Source organism: Abramis brama, assembly GCF_963993115.1.
Source record: "Abramis brama genome assembly, chromosome: 9".
Lineage (NCBI taxonomy): Eukaryota > Metazoa > Chordata > Actinopteri > Cypriniformes > Leuciscidae > Abramis > Abramis brama.
Genome location: NC_139971.1, coordinates 7378767 through 7399779, shown reverse-complemented (window position 1 = coordinate 7399779; position 21013 = coordinate 7378767). Strand labels below are relative to the sequence as shown.

The 21013-nt window shown below is 37.6% G+C and overlaps 1 protein-coding gene across 5 annotated transcripts in view; it reads left to right on the top strand.

Moving 5' to 3' along the window:
• nectin1b (nectin cell adhesion molecule 1b) overlaps positions 1-21013 on the top strand; it is a 244386-nt gene that overhangs the window by 77151 nt on the left and 146222 nt on the right. For all 5 annotated transcript variants that reach the window (XM_084124508.1, XM_084124505.1, XM_084124507.1 and 2 more), the window contains exon 5: positions 5872-6023. In XM_084124508.1, the coding sequence (XP_083980634.1) occupies positions 5872-6023 (152 nt within the window). The remainder of the gene's footprint in view (positions 1-5871; positions 6024-21013) is intronic.

Genomic DNA, 21013 nt, shown 5'->3' with positions numbered 1-21013 from the left:
GCACTGGTGGGGTATGTTGTAACACTGCGTCATATTAGAACTATGCTATTCTATTCTATACTTTTATGAGTTCTATTGAGAAACCGTTAGAAAAAGGTGAATAAAGACTGAGAGTCAATGTTCAGAAATTATTAATTATTATTTTGTTTTGAACTATGCTGTATAGCTGTGTTTTGCTGTTTGTTGTCAAACTCAAAAAATATTTTATTTTTAATTATATTAAAAAAAAATCCATTATTTTATATGAAAAAGTTAATAAATGTATTTATTGACAAAATATTTTAGTTTGTCTTGGATAATTTTTTGATTAGATCAGATAACATTTTAAGCTGTCATATTGTCATGTTACAATGTGCCCCACATATGGGGCACGTTATCACATTTCACTTCCATTCTTTCGGGGGATATATCAAGAAAAAAGTATACACTGTATTAACTAGACATGTGAAATTAATGCAGGTACTCTGAACCCTAAGTAGGTTTACACAAACTGCGAAAGTCAAAAAGCGTTAGGTTGTGCCACGCTTTCCCCTATTTGATTAGGGTTGAAGCTAAACTCTTCAGGGCTGTGGCCCTCCAGGAACTGAATTTTGCACCCCTGTCATGCAGTGTCGTGCTCTCTTATTTGTCAGTGATTGATTTTGCAAATGGACACATTTCTGATTAGCCGAAGGGAGCAGAGATGCCTCGTACTTGTGTGAGCAGTGCATATAACTTCAAACGGAGCCGATGCTTGCAGACTATTGCTGGACAGTGGCAAGAGTTGCTCCATTTATTAATACAAGAGACAAGCCAAGAAGCGGCAAGTAGACTCTAAAGTAGACTTTAAAAACTCAGGGAAGAAGGAGGTGGGAACCGGCGAACGATCAACGTAAAGTTTTAATCAAAAAATAATTCACATAATAGCCCCTCATGGACGAATGTCACATATAAACATAATAAAACACAACATTGGTTGATATTTGTATCGCGTCCCATAGTCTTAATCGCGTCTGGTGTGGACAGACAATTTATTTGTCGCTGGAATCTTATCTGGTTAGCATCGCATCTGAGACTCAAGACTGGTGTGGCCCGAAGGTTACACTCATTAGCACTCGCGCCACCTGCCCTGCTTGCCACCCAGTTGTTTTAATTGTCAGAATTGAATTCAGTGCATCAAAATACTTAAGAAACAGCACATTTTTATCTCTGAAGCAGACGACTTTTAGAAAATTGTAGAGCATTGTTAGTTATCCATTTAAAAGGCTGTTGGCAGATTTTAGAACTTACATACTTTGGCCAAGTGGATTCGGCAAGCTGATGGCGATTAATTGGCCTGACCTATCAGCCTATCACTAGTTACATCTCGTAATTAATATTCATGAGACAAGCTGATAAGGCTTCTAATGTGTTGTTCCAGATTGTTCCTGCGCCCCTGGGTCAGGTCAACTTTGTTAAATGACCAGTATAACCTTCTGGTTGAACTCCCTAGTGCAGCATTTTCATTCAGTGCCACGCCGTAGCCGTATGCGCCACACTTATATGCCAATTAGCACGACAGAATTCCCCCAGCTGATTCCAATGAATGCACGTGTAAACGCGAACAAAACCGAACACCACCAACAACGTTGGAAAACATTGGACGAGCTAGTCGTGTGTTACAGTTAAAAATGGAGGAATTATGCAGCAAAAACTGAGAGATAAATGTGGCAATTTGTTCTGTAATTAGGCAGTGAAAGCTGGGAAAGGAAAACATGTCACCGGACTTCAGCTGTGGTGGATTAATAGCTGGCAATGCCCAGGGTGCACTGCCTGTGTGGACCGGGTGAGTTTTAATGAGAGAGGACAAGAGAGAGAGAGGAAAGCGCTGAGCATTCTGGGCTATTCAGGGTATCAAAGGACACATATACAGCAGCCAACTCTGTGAAGAGGGACTCACGGATGGCGCTAAGGTCTTCTCGAGGCATTTTTATTAGTAATTGGTATACTGAGACTGGAAGTATCATAAAAGAGAAGAAAAGGAAGGGATGAAATGAGGAGAGTTTGATGAGGTACAAGACAATGGGAATGGGAAGGAAGTTCAACATTTGGGGGAACAAAGTCCTTGTCAGTGCAGAAGTTGTCGCCAAGGTGTAGGGTTTTGTTGTTGGTTGCTATGCCATTGCTAAAATGCTCTGAATTAATTTTTCTGATGTGGTTTGCTTATTGCTGGTCCAAATCAAAGTAGTGTCATTGCGTGCGTTTCATTCATGTGAATCAATATATTATGAACACAAACATGCACACTAACACTCGATGACTCAACTCATTTATAAAAGCAAATAAAAGCTTCTGCGTAATTAGCAAACAGCACTAAAAAGAGCAAGAATATTTGTCTCATTCAAACTGTGGGTGTTGATATAAAAGCGAGAAGATAAACAATGGGAGAAAAAGGTAAGATAGAAGAGAATGGTGTGATTACAGAGCGAGGCGGAGGAGAAGACAGTGATGGGTTGAGACGCGGGCGCCGGCGTGACAGATAAGAGGGGACGGCCACAGCAGAAGTGCAGAGCGGACACCAAATGTGTTCTGAAGGGTCCCCAGGGCGCTATACTGGAGGTTACACCGCGCTGTTGCAGAACATTTCAGTCCAGAACAACTACGGAGGAACACACACAAGCACTAGTAGTTCAATTACAAATGTGCGGAAGTCTGTTACGTTGTATAAACGCTGAATATTTTACGTTATGCATAAACATTACACACATGCCGTTCTGAAAGTGAACAGAGAAAAACATTCGGAGGAACATTCAGGTCTGTGTGATGTGTATCATTTCTGCACCACCCGATGGAATTTTAAAAAATCACTTTCCTAAACACTCCTAGAATCTAATAATGGTTGATAACCATGCTATTGGTTGAGCTGCTGTTGCTATGTCAGGCTGGTCGGATTCTTTTCAGTCAATCCACAAATGTGACCCTGGACCACAAAACCAGTCACATGGGTCAATTTTCTGAAATTGCGTTTTATACATCATCTGAAAGCTGAATAAATAAGCTTTCCATTGATGTATGGTTAGGATAGGACAATATTTGGCCAAGAGAACTATTTGAATATCTGGAATCTGAGGGTGCAAAAAATCGAAACATTGAGAAAATCACCTTTAATGTTTTCCATTTATATTCGCGATTGTGCTGCATTCACTCACAAAAATAAACGTTTTATATATTTATGGTAGGAAATTTACAAAATATCTTCATGGAACATGATCTTTACTTAATATCCTAATGATTTTTAGCATAAAAGAAAAATCAATAATTTTGACCCATACAATGTATTGTTGGCTTTTGCCACAAATATACTCGTGCTACTTGTGACTGGTTTTGTGATCCAGGGTCACAAATAGTCTCTGCATACAAGGTTACAAAAAAGTATTTTAACACAGAGAAAAAAAGACACTTAAGCATTAAAGTCTGAATTAAAGGCACACAATGCAGTTTCTGTTTTTCTCAAACAGCGACCCCTAGAGTCGCTGTGGAGTACTTTAACGTTACTGTCGTAAATACCACTCACTCGGGTGCCACCTCTCAAACTTGCATTGCTGGTTTTGGCATTAATGTGTTTGTGTTTAATCTGTTTGGCAACCACTTGATGCATTTTTGTACAAAAATGGAATGTGCTTTCTTGGTCTGGCAAGCTCTAATTTGATTGACACAACTAATATGCAACAATTTCAGACAACCTTGCCTTAAAACTGTGATTGGTCGCTTTACATTTTAGTCTTTTCCTGTCCAAGTAGGTGATTCTTGGCTAAAATAAGCAACCATTTGGGCCAGACTTGATGCCGATATTCAAAAGTCTGTCTAAGCACGACTATACGAAATATAGCTTAACTAAATATCAGATTTCACACTGAATTATGATGCAAGTTCTCATATGCAGTCTTCCTATCGCACACACTTTCAATTTCAGACTTGCGTTAATTTCCCAGCTATCAAAACATGCCCGAGAGATTCTTACCATAAATATATCATAAAGCGAGCAGAACAGTCATAAACACTCACGCTCAGAGTTTATCTTCAGACAGCTCATTGTGACAAATTTCCTTATCTATCTCCCCTCCCGTCTTCCGTCTGCAGGATCTTATCAGATTGCTTTGCAGCAGTCAGCATTTAGAGAAACACATTATACCTTCTGCATTTTTGGAGCTGAAAGCTGTCTCACAGGCCTTGTCCTGAACCAGGTTATGAATATTATAGCAACAGTTTAGAAAGGAGGCAGATAACTTCTGCTTCAAGAATAAAAGCATTTGAAAAACAATACAACCCAAGCCCAAGTTAGGTTTTGCGTGAAATTGTCTGAGGAACGAGGCAGTGGTGTGTGTGTGTGTGTTGTTGAAGGTTGTATGTTTTGTAATTAAACTTTTAGTAGTCATTGCTCTGCTTTGCGTCAAGCCTGACAACACAACTTAACCATGGTATAATCACTGTAACTGGTTTATTGCTGTTATGAAACCAACAGCAGCAATACAATAAAAGACACAAATGTTCTAGTTTGTGTTAATACTAATAATCACAATTAACAATTTATCCCACAAGTATACTATAATTATACTAAATTACTATTACATTACTGCTGTTTCGGTTCTTTTGGTGAGGAATGTTTGAATTCTGTATTGTAATTTATCTACAAATATGAAAAGTTATTATTTATTTATTTTTTGTCCAGAACTTATATATTTGGTAATGTCAATGTCTTTGACGTTATCTGTTCTGTGTTACTTATTTTTACTGATTTATGCCGTCCTGCCGCGACTATTTTTGACCAGGGACACGACGTTGCCGTCGGACCAATGTTTGCTGTGAAGGTTCCTAGTTGAAAGGTCCTAATAAAGGACACCACCAGTTGTCCAGACCCTGAAAGATTTGGTAGATTGATAGATTTTTTTTTTTTTTTTTTTTTCACCTGATGGAGTTTTTCGGTTCCTTGCCACTGTTGCCTTTGGCTTGCTCAGTTGGGGATATTTAATTCAATTAATCAATCAACAATACTATTGATCAGCATTACCAAACGTGGACGTTTTCCACTAGAAACAAGCATTGATGTATTATTTTAATTTAATACTGTGAAGCTGCTTTGATACAATCTGTTTTGTGAAAAGCGCTATATAAATAAACTTGACTTGACTTGACTAGATTGGGTGTCATTGAGATGGAAGGAAGGAACTTGTTAAGTGGGAACAAGATGATCTGAAGGTGTCTAGTGCCTGGGGAGGCATCCTTATACTGATCTCTGATAAGAAGCATCTGCCACCAGCACGCCAAAGATTGTGACCTCTGTCTAGCTTTAGAGGAAGCACGGGGCATGTTTAGACCCACTGGGCAGCTGAACCTTGAAGAATTGAGAATTAGGCCACAATCAGGTAGGACACTATAGTTAAAGTCTCAGGGTAGTCAACAAGAGTCAGACTCCACATTTTTTTTGATCGGTTTGTCTTAGTCTCTTGGGATCCATCTTCAGGTGCAGCAGTCCAGAACTGAAAGAGTGGCAGCAAAATAACACTTTTTTTCCCCCACATATGAAATCTCCGCTTTTTGTCTGTGTTTGTTTTCTCCATTTCAAATCACACCCTCTGTCCTGGGGCAGCATTCAGGCCTGTAAGGGCCCGTTCAGTCGTTTTTTTAGTACCACCCTTCACGTCTGCCGGTTTGAGATGTGTATTTCTTGAAGTATGCCTGGTATGTTTGGTTTGTTACAACAAAGCAGATTGAATCTGTCCTCGTAATGACGGCTGATCTACTGATATTTTCAGAATTCCCAACCTCTCCCAACTTGAGTTGATATTGTCTCCCATCAAACTTTTTTTTTCCATACAGGTGAACTAAAAACATATCATCTGTTTGTTTTCTCAGGTTGAATGGATCACTTCCCAATAATATTGAGATCAAGAACAACACCCTGTTCTTCAAAGGCCCGGTGACCTACGAGCTCGGAGGAACGTATGTCTGTGACGCCACCAATAGCATCGGCACACGCTCTGGATTGGTAGAGGTCAACGTGACGGGTAAGTTGTGGATGCTTATCCGAGATTCTGTGTGTGTGCGTGAATGTGTTGGGGCTGGGAGAGCTTTAACCATGGGGCCCAGGTGATTGTAGCTCCAGAAATGTGAGTTTTGTTGGAGGTGAACATTTCATGTAGGCCCTACAGCATGTCAACATGAGCCAATGAAAATAGAATCCTTTATTACACAAACTCATTGAACATTCTTCATCAAACACACAGATACGGTGACCACAAAAAGTATTTGAACACTAAGCTAAGGGATTTTCGGAGCCCCGATGATCATCTTGAAAGGGACCCCATTCCTAAAATATAAAGCCAGCTATATATATATATATATATATATATATATATCCTGTGGCCTCCTACCTGTTGGTCTATTGGTACAACCTGACAGCGAAGAGGAAGAAAATGCTCTCATTTCCTTTTCTTTAATTTCTCACAGTCACATCATACATCAGGCTGCTAGCACCCACAATATTCACTCACACACACACAGAGACAGATGCCGAGATAAAGAATAAAGCGCCCTGTCATTTTCTCCCCAAAATAACATCACAGTTTTGTTGCCTCTTTAGTATTGATCACAGGCACTTTGCAACAAACTCACATTTTTCCAAGCTACTTTTGTCTCCCACATATTCTCCGTCTTCTCCGCCTTTCTTGGGTGAAAACAAGAACTACAAATGAAAACAGAGCAAAACTGGAGCCGTTCCTCTGCCTTCATTCTAATTGTCATATCAAACACCTGTAGTTCACTCTGCAGGCTTTGCAATACATTAAGAACAAAAGACGATAATGAAAGGAGGTGATGGTGCTCTAGATTGCCAAGCAGAACCTCAAAATTGGTCCAATATTTGAAGAGAGCGTAGGCATCTGCAGTTTTGTTCTGATAATAGCTTGTACGCCTCTTTCTTTGCTTCAATAGAGAGCTTCTAACATGCATTGCTTTGCATGCTGGAGTCAACGGCTCGGCTTTTCTCTGTCGTTGCATTTATTTGTGTGCGTGGGTGTGCTTGAGTGTGTGCTTTCAGACCTTCCTCGTCCCGCGACGTCTCAGCTGGCATTTCTGGTGATGTGTTGGGGATGCGGTGATGTCATCTCGTTCCGTGACAGGTTTTGTTGATGCGCTCTGAAGTCTGAATGGCTGATATTGAATGAGGAGTGGTGAAGGAAAATATTCTGCAGGCAGGAAATGTCTGCCGCTGATGTATAAAGCACCTCTGCTTTGGAAGAGATTCTGCTGATCGTTTTCAAAATTGCAATGCAGCGACTGGTGAGAGTTCAGCAGTAGGTCACGATGTGAGTTGACGGAACTTTGGTGCTTTGCTGTGAAACATTTGATTGGTCTTTTTATAGCTTAGGAGACTTCTTTGAGTTATCTGTTATATTCCACTTAAGTCTCAACTTTGTCTCAAATGAATTGAGACAATTGTTGACATACATCAACCCTAAAAGCCTACTGTCACTGATCATGTTTGATATCCAAAATTCTAAGGCCAAAAAAAAATCATCTGAATGATAACTTATACTTTTTAGAGAGTAAAATCCCAGTAAAAAAATACAGAGCTGAGATCATAAAACTCAGCATTTAAGTATCATCTTAATACGATTGTTATATAAAGAGACATGTCAAGCTATCAGAATTTCATCTTACTTTTTGACCATATAAATATCAGCATATTTTGCTCTGTTTAGTCCTCTGAATAAAACTGAGGTGTTTTTTTTGTTTTTCCTCCTCGAGTATGAGCTCCATATTCTCCTATATATCATACTATATGAGCCATAAGATTGATCAAATATGATACTCAACTAAGTCTTTGATTCGGGATTAATAAAATAGAGGTATAAAATGAATGTTGACAGTATATCTAAGAAAATTTGGTCTTTGAGTTTGGTGATTGAATTTATATCGACATCTCTAACTTGATAACTTGATTGCTATTTTGTAGCATGGACAATCTGAGAATAGTTTGAGACATTGCTGAGATCTCTTCTGAAACTGAAAAGACACATGCATGTGAGATTACTGGAGTCATTTTCTTAGGAAACAAATATCAGAAGCAGGAAACTTGAGCAAAAGTAAAAAAAGCTATTAAATGCATCTCATTTGTGAAACACCTTTCCTATGGGTTCAGAAAACGCATTTCTCATAAAGTTGCACGTCTCCTCTTCTCTCCTTCTTGCTCGCCAAAGGTCACTAGCAGAACATGCACTGAAAGCCTTATTTGTTCTTTCCGACCTCTGTTTGGCAATGCCTGGGGATTGTTTCCGCATTGCATGTGCCCATTTGATGATAGATCCCTCCTCTACGGCAATGTCTATCCTCTGATGGATCATTCCATCCAGAGGTCGTTGAACCTCTGTCTCTCTCCCTATCTGTTTGTAGTAGACCTCACAGATATTGACGGATCAAAATGATACTTATGAAGAAAGATTGTTAGTGTGATGTATCCAATACATGTGTCATTTTTCAATTTTGAGTAGCAAGTAGCAAGACATCACAATAAGACCAGGAATGTGCATTGCGAAAGTAAATAGGTCCATTTTGATTTCTAGGTTGATTTTTATTTTATTTATTTTTTGTGGGGAGCCGAACAATGAGAGAAATTTCTGGGAAATAGTCATTAGTTTTGTAGTTTTTGTCTGGTGCCACCAGTGGAGCAGAAATGACCCACTGCAGCTTTAAATATTCTACACGCCATGCTTTTCTGCAGTGTTAAATCTTTCAATTCCATCATGCCTTTTTTATGAGTTCATTATAGTTTTATTTGTAGTCACAACTTCCATGGCAGCAGCTGTTCTCCCTTTATGACTCCATATTAATCTCATTCACATTCCTGTGAGTATTTCATTAATAACCATGACTGAGATATTCGGCCTACGCACAACGCATTGAGAACTGTAGTCGCTGTGAGCTTGCAGCAGAATCATTTGTTTTAAAGTCAACATGCAATCAAAATGGACCTATTTACTTTCGCAATGCACATTTCTGGTCTTATTATGATGATTCATCTCTCCAAAAATGTTTGTAACCATTTTTTTTTTAAGTGCATTAACTTGCTCTGCCTCGGAAACGACTTTACTTTTTGGCTGACATATCAAATTGCTCTTACTTTTTAACTCTACAACCATCTGGTTCCATTCTGGTGTGTAACGGCTACTCCAATCAATGTCCGATGGATAAAATCAAGTCCCACCCTACTTATTTTTATGGATGGAGTATCTTGACTCAAAAATGCATCAGGTTGCATAAGTAAAATGGGTTGCAAATGGCTCATGGTAACTTCAAGGGAAGTTTTCATGCACTGGTCTTGACTTTACACAACGTGTTGTTTCAGACTAGTTAAAAGAAGACATTTTAAATACACTTTTAAGTGTTTATTTATTTGTGTACATATAGATTTCAAATGCATATTTTTAGAAGCTGTTTTCTCAAAATGATTTTTGAGCCAGAAATATCTGCTTAGATACACCAGTCTTTACAGTTTTGTTCATATCTATATTTTTACAGAGCGGTTTGTTTACTGTATATATCATTTGCCTGAACAAACAAAACCTAAAACCTGGAGTGATAAAAAAGAGAAACCCAAAATCCCATCTGTAAAAATCTTTGACTCTCGACCAAAATGAATAATAATAATAATAATAATAATAATAATAACCTGGCTTTTTCCAGTGTTCAGATTTCTGTTCTGGAAATATGTGCAGATTGAATATTTTATTAAATAATGTCTCATTTGCATATTTAACATAACGTTTCAGAATTTTTTGGGGGGGGTTCTTAATGTAATTAATCAACTGGGCAAGTATGGTGATATCTATATTTCCGTTTTACCTTATTCACCTGGGGTGTCTTACCGTAAAGTGCAATTGCATAATCTAATCACATTCGGTCCAGATTCAATGCAGAACCTTATTGACTGTCTGCAAATATTCACTGACACAGCTTTGCGGTCCCTGTAGTTTTGTACCGCCGCCTGCGTGGCCAAAAACGAGATGCTAATAAGGCTTTCCCATCTGTCCTTATCATGGCTAGAGGGAAACCTCTCCACGGAAGAGCACATATGGGCTATTAAAGCCTCATTCTCATGGTAGGAGTGGAAATGATACCTCTGGCAAAAGAAGCGCACTCAAACACTGTAAAACCAGTGTTCTGTGCTCATTCTGCTCCACACACACCGAAGCCTCCACGTGACCGGCTCCCACAGTAATGGCAACTGTGGCGTCTGTGCCAGAGGGACGCAGCTTACTCTGAGCAACATGTCTCTGCCCTGGCTTCTTGTGAACCGCATAAGCGGCTGTCCATTGTTCGCCTGCCTGCACCTGGGAGAGGGAGGGTTTTGTGTGTGGAGAACGTGGCAAGGCTGGCACGCGTTTGCAGGAGCTTGCAACAGCGGAAGTGTGGACGTGATGATAACATTGTGAAGAAGAAGAAGAAGAAGCTGTGGAGATCTCAACTCTTCAACAGCTGTGCTCTCTTTCTCATTCTTTCTGTCTGCTTCTCTCGCTTGTTACCAACACGTTTTTCTTTCTTTCTATCAGTGTTAATCCCGTCAGCAAAATCGCTATCAAAAAAGTGTTGTCGTCTTTTCTATTTCTGCAAAAATTAAGATGCGATGAAAGACGCATCATGATGACAATAACATGATTTTAAACAAAGAAAAATGTAGATAGAAATAATTCAAATGATTCTTTAATATTTCATATCAATAACATAAAATAAACAAGTTTTTATAAACAATATCTACACTTCCAGCCAAACCTTTGGAATAATCAAGATTGTTTGATATTGTTGAAAGAAGTCTCTTCTGCTCACTAAAGCTGCATTTATTTGATGGAAAATACAGTAACAACATTAATATTGTGAAATATTATTACATAACTGTTTTCAATTTCCATATATTTTTAAATGTAAATTATTCTTGTGATGGAAAAGCTGAATTTTCAGCAGCCATTACTCCAGACTTCAAAACCATTCTAATATGATGATTTGGTGCGCTGATTTTAATAATGTTATTATTATCATTTATCAATGTTGAAAACTATTTTTGCTGCATAATGTTTGTGGAAACCGTGACAAAAATCTTAACTTCCAGGGAAATTGATGCAAATTTGAATGGAAAAGTATCCACTGGAGAAGTCACAGTGGCTTACACATTCCCACCATTTTTGCACATTAAATTCAACTAAAAATGTTGGTTTTTGACTGTAATGATATACCGTGTCAGTGAAATGAACTAAAAGGTATGAATTCAACGTGACAAAATATTGACTACACTCAATATTTCTTTTCAACAAAAGACAAAATTGAAGACTAAAACTGTGTTAAAATGAAGAGTGCTTTCTAATACTCCCTTTCTCTTTTCCTCTCTGCCCATTTTCCTGTGGTCCTCTCTCTCTCTCTCTCTCTCTCTCTCTGCTGGATTGAATTGGCATTAGCACTGGAAGGCTCAGTTAAAGCGTGTGCTGATGCTTCATAAACTTCAAACGCACTCTCTCTTCTCCCGAACAGCTATGGACAGGCCTTGCTGAGGTCGGGCAGATTTTTTGCTCTGCTTCTGACTGGATTATACTTAACATTCAGCAGGACAGAATGTGAAATGAAGTGTCCTCCAAATAAAAAATAAAAAAACAAGCGACTATGCTTTAGCTGTCTTTCGTACTGGTGGAAATTTACCCAATCCCCGTGGCCACTAATGCATTCCATATGACCCGTGATCTGCATGCATGGAACCACCGCATTCGGTGCTCAGACATGGAGTAATAAACATCTGGCTCCATTGAAATTCACCTCGTCAAACGTGGTTATTCTCCACACAATTGGATGGAAATCTACAAACCGTCGTCGTATACAGGGTACAGCGTATACAGACGATTCCACTAGATATAAAGGGGTGAATCTCAAGTACCCTGACCCACCCTAGTGCATCTTGATTAAAAATCTGCTTCAGAGGACGTTCCCCTTTTAAAAAAGCTCTGAGGAGCCGTAATTTGTCAAGTAGTTTGATCGCTTGTCTCATGCGCTGTAGATTAACAGTACTGCTTTGGCAAAGCTCTTCAGAACTGAATCTTTCATCTTATCTCTCTTGCTAACTATCTCTCCCTCTCATTCTCTCAGGAGATTTGAAGATAAGAGGAGTGAATGCTTTATAGCTGAAGTTCAATGCATGAGGAGTGTTAAACAATTTAACGCCAGGTTCATTTTCAGGCCATTTAACTGTGCTAGTGGTTTCTCTAATGTCACAACAAGGGTAAAAACAAAAGAAATGGTTCTTTCATTGTTCTTGTATTCTGAGACTGACCAGCAGTGGAATGTAAATTACAATGTAAACACATGAACGTAAGAGAAGAGTCTTGCTAGCAGGCTAGCAATACTGCAGTTAGGATAAGTTAGCAATTACACTTTTTACTCTACTGCTTTTTACTATACTCTGCTCTACTCTACTTTTTTTTTTTTTTGCATCTCCAGCATTATTGGTCAGGGAAAACAAGATACAGTTCATTGAACACATGTTGATTGCAGGCCATTAAATAGCCTGTTCAGGGCCGGTGCCAAGGGAGGGCATTTGCGAGCTCCAAACGAGTTACTGTACGCACAACCCCACCCCCCACAACCAACACACACACACACACCTCCATGCTGAATGTAAGCGAATTCAAAAGTGAAATTGTAGAGCGAGCATGCATTCGATTATGCATTTGAAAACGATTACAACACCCGTGCTGGTTTGTTTACACTACAAATGCAAAGTTGAACCAACGTTAAACCGTAAAATTTTAACAAAATTATACTGGTGACATCCCGCTTTGATCTTTATATTTACAAAAACTTACCCGAATATTCCTACCGTCTATAAGTTGTCTAATCTGTGATCTTGTCCTCTGAGAAATGGTTGACATGAAGCACAAACTTTACAGCTCAATCTGTTAATTACTATAGAACTATTATTTTTATTTTGTTAAGAGCAGGCTTGAATGCATGATCTATTTTTGAATATTTCCTTTGACAAGTCTGAATTTTATTCAGGTTTGTCTTATGAAATTGCTTGAGGTCTTGGGTTTTTGAGGAAGCGGTTAGCCTTCGAGAGATTCCTTCATCAGAGGAACCGTGGGGATCTGTAATTAAAGATATGAATACAGAGATTTATGTCTTTTCAAACTGTGTGTTGAGTTTTTGTGTGGGAAGTGTTAAAGACTGCTGGTCTCATCTTTATGTGAACAGCGAATAAGAATGAGTGGTGTAAGATGGTCCCGTAATTATCTCATTATCGCGCCTGAGAAAGAGAAGAGGGCAAGCGCGTGGTTCTTTCCATCTGCTTTATCTCTTCTCTTCATGTCTTTCCCTTTCTCTCTTCTCTTTCTGTCTTTCCCTCTCTATTGCTGATCTCTCCCTACTCAATAAACAGTATTATGACTGTTTTGACCCCATCTTCTCTCTTATTAACAGATTTGTCTCTATTTGCAGGAGTTTAGTTTCTAAACAACATTTGAGTTAACATTATTAAAATAGGATATCTTAATTTACTGATCTGGATAATATCTGATGCCGCTGCAGCAGTGGCCGAGCTGTCCATCATCAGACTTTGTTTGTTTATTTATTTACTTACTTATTTACGTACTTACATCAGATGTGATGCCAGCAGAACTTGAACCACTGAGTTATTCGGAGAGTTGCAAAAAGGTCAAAATCCATAATGAGGGCACAGAATGCAGCGCAACAGAATTTTAAATCGAAGGTCAAAATAAATGAGAAGTGTTGTGAAAAAATAATATACAGTGGCAGATATTCCTGTCACATTTTAATGCTTAAATTAAGTAATAAAAAATGTGTTTTTGTAATCATGGAAAGTATATAATTAAAAACAGTATATAATACAAATAAAAAAATGAGGAATCTCTGAAATCCATTTTATTTTTTCAAAAACTCCATTTCATTTTCATGTTTATGGATTCAGTTTTATTAGTTAGTTTAATGTAGTAAGCAAAAAGCATGTCTAATAAGTTGAATTCATAAAACTTCAACAATTAAATAATGTATTCTTTTTTCTTTTTTTTTTAATTATAGCCCTATATAATATAATGCATTTTTTTTCTAGAAATGTTGTTATCTGTTGTATTTTTGATTTAATACAAATTTATTATTAAAAATATTATAATTACTTTGACAAGTACATACTGTACAATGGTGATATATTTCTGTCACAAAAGTTGTATTTTGAAGAGTTGTCATGAAGTCCTTTGAGTTTATGTGTATATAACACAAGATAGTTGTATTAAATTAAATGGTGAAATGCTGGTGAAGTTACTCTTGAGATGAAGTTCATGTGGAGTATCGTCATATATTAAGACCGCAGATCATGACAACACAGCAGTATGTGTAGATGGAACCACACTGTTTTTGTGGCATTCCACGTTATACTGTAAAATCCATTTTTATGACAGGATGCTGCATTATCTACGTCGGGAAAATCATAGGGCCCTAGTTTAGAATGACATGAGGGTGAGTAAATTATGACCATCTTCATTTGGCTGCACCTTTAAGATGAGTTACTGACGCTCTCGGACTGATCAGGAGGGCCCGTGATGTCACCGGTTTGAAGCAGTGCTGCTCAACATGGGTTAATGTGGCATAGGTGACTTCGCTCCCCTTCGTTTAGAGAGCCAAGACCGCTTAGCTTAACGCCGCTACATGCCGCTGACAACTGTTCACGCTCGCCTGAGCAAGCAATCCCTCAACCCACGGTGAGAAAATTAAGTTCAAAATGAGAGGAAGGATCTGAAGGGTAGGGGAATAAAAGCAGAGGGAAGGTTAAAAATGCCTACCACAAGGTGAAAATGAGATGAATAAAACATAGCCACACCAACGAAAGTATAAATAAATAAAGGAATACTTGTTGCGGGAAGTAACGCCTGAGTGGACCCGATATTGGGATTCGTTTGAGACGATTTAATAAAATGGAAACGTAAACGAGCCCTTGAGGCGGGAGAGTGAATGTACGGATGACGGGACGGGGGTGTTTACTGGCTTTTATATAAGTGGTTGAGTCAAGCCCTCCTATTCTTTTTGCTCTTGTCACATATTCTTTCCTCCCAGGCTTGACAAGAGAGCAAAATGTGAAGGATGAAGAGGAAGAGAGCGGCAGACAGCAAAAAAAAAAAAGAAAGAAAGTGAAACACGACACAAAGAGAAGGCGAGAGATAGCTTGGGATATGAATTGATAAGAAGTCATTGGAGGAGCGTTTCATTTGCATGAAAACGTCAGGGCTTTTAATGTATTGATAGCCTCCGCTCACATCACACAGGCTTCATTTGAAATTCGTTCACGCCACGATTCGGAGCAAAGGGCTGATTCGCCATACAAAACTCCAATTATACAAATCCCAGTGAGTGTAGAGCTGGTCACACATACGAGAATTATGATTCCTGCTGTTCTTATGGCCTCTGAGGAGGACCGAGGGAGAAATGGACCATCACACACGTCGGCTGTCATTCAGTCATCTTGAAGACAGGATGGATGTTCTTAATGAATGTACATTTTTTCCTCAGAGTAAAAATAAATCAAATACAAAAGTAATTATGTCTTTATCATTAATTGCAACTTTATCACCAATGAAACCAATAATTTCCATTTTATTTCTAATAATTTCAACGTTATTTTGTATAATTTAAACTTTTATTCCTGATAATTGCAATTATATCTCTCCTAATTGCACTTTTATTTTACAAATGAGACTCATAATTGCGACTGTCATAATTTCAACTTATTATCTCACAATTGTTACTTTATTTCTCATAATTGTGACTGCATCTCATAAGTTCAGCTTTATTTCTTATATTTTCAACTTTATTTCCCATAATTGCAATTCAATTTCTCCTAATTGCAATTTTATCTCACTAATGGGACTACTTCTCAAAAAAGTGACTTTATAGCTCATAATTTCAACTTTATATCTCACAATTGTTACTTTATGGCAGTTCACAACAAGATCGGTAACTATAATACACGTGTATTAGCGTCCACACCAGCGGACAATATTGTTTATTCCAAGCACACACTGCAGTTTTGTCGTCTATTGTTTTAAATGCTCAAGCTCTTAAAACAGGATGGATTCTGATTGGCTGTTCATCAGCTGAAAAAAATAATATCAGTTATCTGTGCCATTATCATTAGTTGTGGCGTGGACTCTGCTATTCTTTCATATTTACAATGATTTTAAGAGATATATCTTTGTTGGTATCATTATAGTTATCGTCCTTGGTGTGATTTGAATTGTGTGATATAATTGTCAGATATTACTGAGATATTTACACATGCAAATAGAAACAAAAACTCCAGAAAACACATGTAGATAGAAAATTAAGAAAACATCATCATCATCAGTTTGACAAGACATGTGCTGCAAATACTCACAACGCTACCAAATACAGAAATGCACTACAAATACACAACTTGTTTTGCTTCTGTGATGCATCTAATCATATTTACGAGGGAAATATTGAATATTGAATGAAATAAAATGTAGGGCGGGGCCGAGTGATTTCCATATTACAGGTTGCTGAAAAAGAGGGGCTAATAATTAAAAAATAAGAGAACGTATTGACAAAAAGAAAGGTCATTTCAGAGGTGGAGCAAGTTACTATATTTGTGTATAAAATCGTACACTGATCAGTTATATAAGACCAGAAATGTGTATTAAGAGAGCAAATAGGATCAGTTTTTATCTCACGTCGACTTGCGTTTACTCAACCTGAAATTAGCTTCATTCCTTCTCACTTCCGCTATTTTCTAATTCCGTCTTATCCCTCTCTTTCATCCCCTTCTTCTCTCTGAGTATCAACCTGATGAGGCATTTTAAATGTCTTGATTGGTGTGACATCCCTCCAGCGATGTGAAATTTGTTTGTCTTGCTTGTCATTGCGGAATCGGTCTCAATCGGACTGATATGACACTGTGAGCTCCCACACGCTGCCTGTTGCATAATTCATCCCTCCGCAGGACGTACATGTGGATTTTGTGTATCATTAAACTCTCACCACAAGGACAACATGGCTGTCAAGGCAACTGAAGAGCAAGCTCAAAACTGCGCGTCGGGGGGTCTGCGCCGCCCAGCCGTGGGCAAGCGCTGGCACGTCCCACGAGCCTCGGCGGGCGAGCACCTGGGCGAGTTTTGAGTGTGCTGGACTGATGGAGTGTGAAGTCAGGCCTGTTCCGCTCTCTACGGGAAGTGACTTCCACTTTCAGCTCCCACTAAGCTTCTGCCTCATTATCCAAATAAGATATTAGCATGTGCACATCGTCCTCTCCATATACATATATATTTTTTTCTTTTCTTTGTTCGACCTCTTTCTCAACTGGGTGTGCGAGAGACTTTTTTTAGGAGAGAGAAACAGCTACACCCAATCCATTTGAAGTTGCTCGATAAAAGCACTTTTCTATGGAAGCTTGTTTCCGCCACAGTTTTTTCACCATAATTTTTCACCACAATTTACATCTCGATATGTAATATACATTGCGATATAAAGTCGCAATTGCGAGTTATAAAGACTTATAAACTTACTGTGAGAAATAAACTCGCAATTCTGACCTTTTTGCTAAGAATTGCATGTTTATATCTTGCAATTCTGACTTTATAACACGCAATTGGGATATATAAATTCAGAATTGCATGATATAAAGTCGCAATTGCGTGTTATAAAGTCAGAACTCGGAATTCTGAGGAAAAAAGTCAGTCTTTTTTTCCTTAGAATTGGACTTTATATCTCACAATTCTGAGAAAAGATGTCAAACTCACAATTGCATGTTATAAATTCAGAATTGCGAGTTGCAGAAATTCAGAAACTTGCAATTCTGAGAAAAAAAAGTCAGAATTGCGAGTTTATTTCTCGCAATTGTGAGTTTATAACACGCAATTATGAGTTTATATCTCGCAATTCTGAGAAATAAAGTCAGAATTGCAAGATGTAAACTCGCAATTGTGAGATAAAAAGTCTTCCATACTTTTCTGTCCTTTGTTGACATATTTCTGATTGAAACAGGAAGTTTCTGTGGAACATGTTTTACTGTATATATATATATATATATATATATATATATATATATATATATATATATATACTATATATATATACTATATAATAGGCTTTAGTTACGGTATGAACTATGATTTGTTAGCTGGTAATAGGTGGAATTAAAAGGAGGGACATTTTCATGCTGGAGAACATTTGATTGTACAAAATCTGTACTGCAACATGAGTCAACAGTTTTTCCCCAGAATAGAAAGACTGTACATTTTAAATTTGTCTAACTTTTACCAGTACAAGCATATAAATGACCTTAAAGCTAATGCACATGGCTAAAAGTACAACATTTTGTCATTAGTTTTATTTTTGTTCATGGGATCTTTAAAGGCAATTAGCTCACCGGCTGTTTTCTATGCAAGTAATAGGCCTTCCAGTACTTCAAGTAACTCATCTTTTCTTAAATGATCAAAGTCTGAGATCTTCAAAACTGTATGCTAAGCTTACAATTCAATGATATATTTAAGTCAGAAAAAAATGTCATAATAAATTGTACTTCTTTAGAGGAAACGACAGCCTTTTTAACAAGCAGAATTTTGCTTCTGAAGCAGGACAGTTTGAGGAGAGACAGAAAGCATTAAGAGAGTAGGAAAGGGAACGGGATCATTAAAAAACCTCGAGCTGGGACTCCAACATGGAGCGCAATACGACAGCAATCTTCCTAATGAACCTGGTTTACCATAAAGACTTGCTAGTTAAGCTAGTTAAGAAAAGAACATCCTGCTCAATATATTCATATATACATGCAAATATATAATTTATTATATTGTGTATTGATTATGTTTATATATAGTCAAATTTCAGCAAATTCAAAACTGTCAAATGTTAACTACAAGAAATATGATGGCATTAATAGTATTTTTTTTTAATGTGTCTATTAACAGTCCTAATATTTACATTAAAAAAAGATATACTTGAGCTCTGACAAAACATGAAACATGAATCAAGAGACCCTGGTAGTCACATTTTCCTCTTTTTTTTTTTTTTTTTTGGACAGTTCAGCAACAGCACTATTTATTTTGGGTGAAAAAAAAAAATCTCCAAACAATTAGTTGTTTCCATATCATGAGCCAAAATCACATAATACAGCATTATCTGCATAATGCATTAACATGGGGCTAGGAGAACTGAGCTAGAATGAAGCTGTTTCCCCCTTTTTAAAGTTAAATTGTCAGGCATTTTGCCATTATTTTGGCAGGTTGGTTTGAGGAGAGACAGAGAGTGTTAGGAGAGTAGAAAGGGGGTCATGAAAAAAAACCTCGAACTTCGAAGCACTGTTGCACAATTTCTCACAAGGCTCTGATTCTGAAATCTTCTTCCTAATTAAACTGGTGGTAACACTTTATTGTAGGGTTCAATTCTCACTATTAACTTGTTGCTTATTAGGATGCAGATTACTAGGATATTGGCTGTTTATTAGTACATATAAAGCACATATTCTGCATGACCACATTCTACATCCCTTAATCCTACCAAATACCTAAACTTAAAAGTTACAAAACTATCTTACTAACTACTAATAAGCAGTAAATAATGAGTTTATTGAGGCAAAAGTTGTAGTTAATAGTGAATGTGTTCCCCAAACTGCAGTGTTACCAACCTAGTTACCACAAAGACCTGCTGGTTAAGCTAGTTAAAAAGCATCCAGCATCGATTGCGAAAGCTGATGAACAACAATGTTGTTTTTCAACATGGCAAAACTTCCTTTCAAAAGCAACCATATTACACTTAAAAATATATATATATATATGTATACAGTATATATATATATTTGAAGTAAAACAATTATTGGAGTGTCTTTTTACTTAAAAAAGTTTAATTTCTTTGTAATTATTTGAGAAATTTTACTGGCGATTTCTGAGTGAAACTTGTTTCTAAGTAAATTCTATATGCCCCTGATGGGAGCAGCACGACTGAAGACATCCACAACGCATATCTGCGATTTATGACTCCCCATAGTCCCCTCCTTCCACAGAGGCCATTTTCTGTTCTCTGTGGGGAGGAGGTGTGCTGTCTGTGATGGAGTATTCACACTGCAGGACACACAGTTTTCTCCGTCGTCTTCCCTTCCCCTCCTCCTGTCATCACGCTGTCGGTTACTGTTGTGAGCATCAGTCCTGGGAGGGTGTGTAAGTGGGTCAGACTGTAACCCTGGGTCAGAGCCTCAGCAGTGAGTCACTCATTAGACAGAGCGTCCCAAAATTATCCAGAAACAAAAAACAGACCCAAAAACAACACAGGGGAATCTAGCATACTGTTTATTGTGCAGTATGTACTGCACACACTGTACTATATTGTAAATATGCAATAAACATATAACTTAGTTAGGAAAGTGCCATATGTGTTTTTTGACAGAAATGTCTTGGTTAATATGTCTCTTAAAATATCAGATAATTTTAACTTATAACACAGCAATGCCACTCTCCAAATAAAAATTATGAATTCATAATTAATTCAGTAATTCAAAGTACTTTCTATTTGGAAAAAAAACAAAACAAACATTTGAAACTTTTTTTTTTTTTTTTTTATAATAATGATGTATTCGAAATAAAATGAATGAAGAAATGTATGTTACTACTTTGATGAAAGTAAAAAATGTGCCTCAAAAAAAATTGGTGTTGATTTACATTGAAAATAGAAATGGCTAGTACATTTCACGAATAATTACAAAGATGGCAAGTAACACATTGAATTTAAAAGGACATTTTGAAGTAGAATGACACAATAGTAACACATTTCAATAATCTTTGTATGTCGCAAAAATTGCTAAACACTATATATGTTTACGTTTTTTTTTTCACATACAGTTATTGCGGTTTGTTCTAATCTCTAACCCTAAGTTATACCAATAGTGATGCTCTCCTCACATAATCTTTCGTCCTTCTCTCCTCTCTTCTGACGTCAGCTGCTC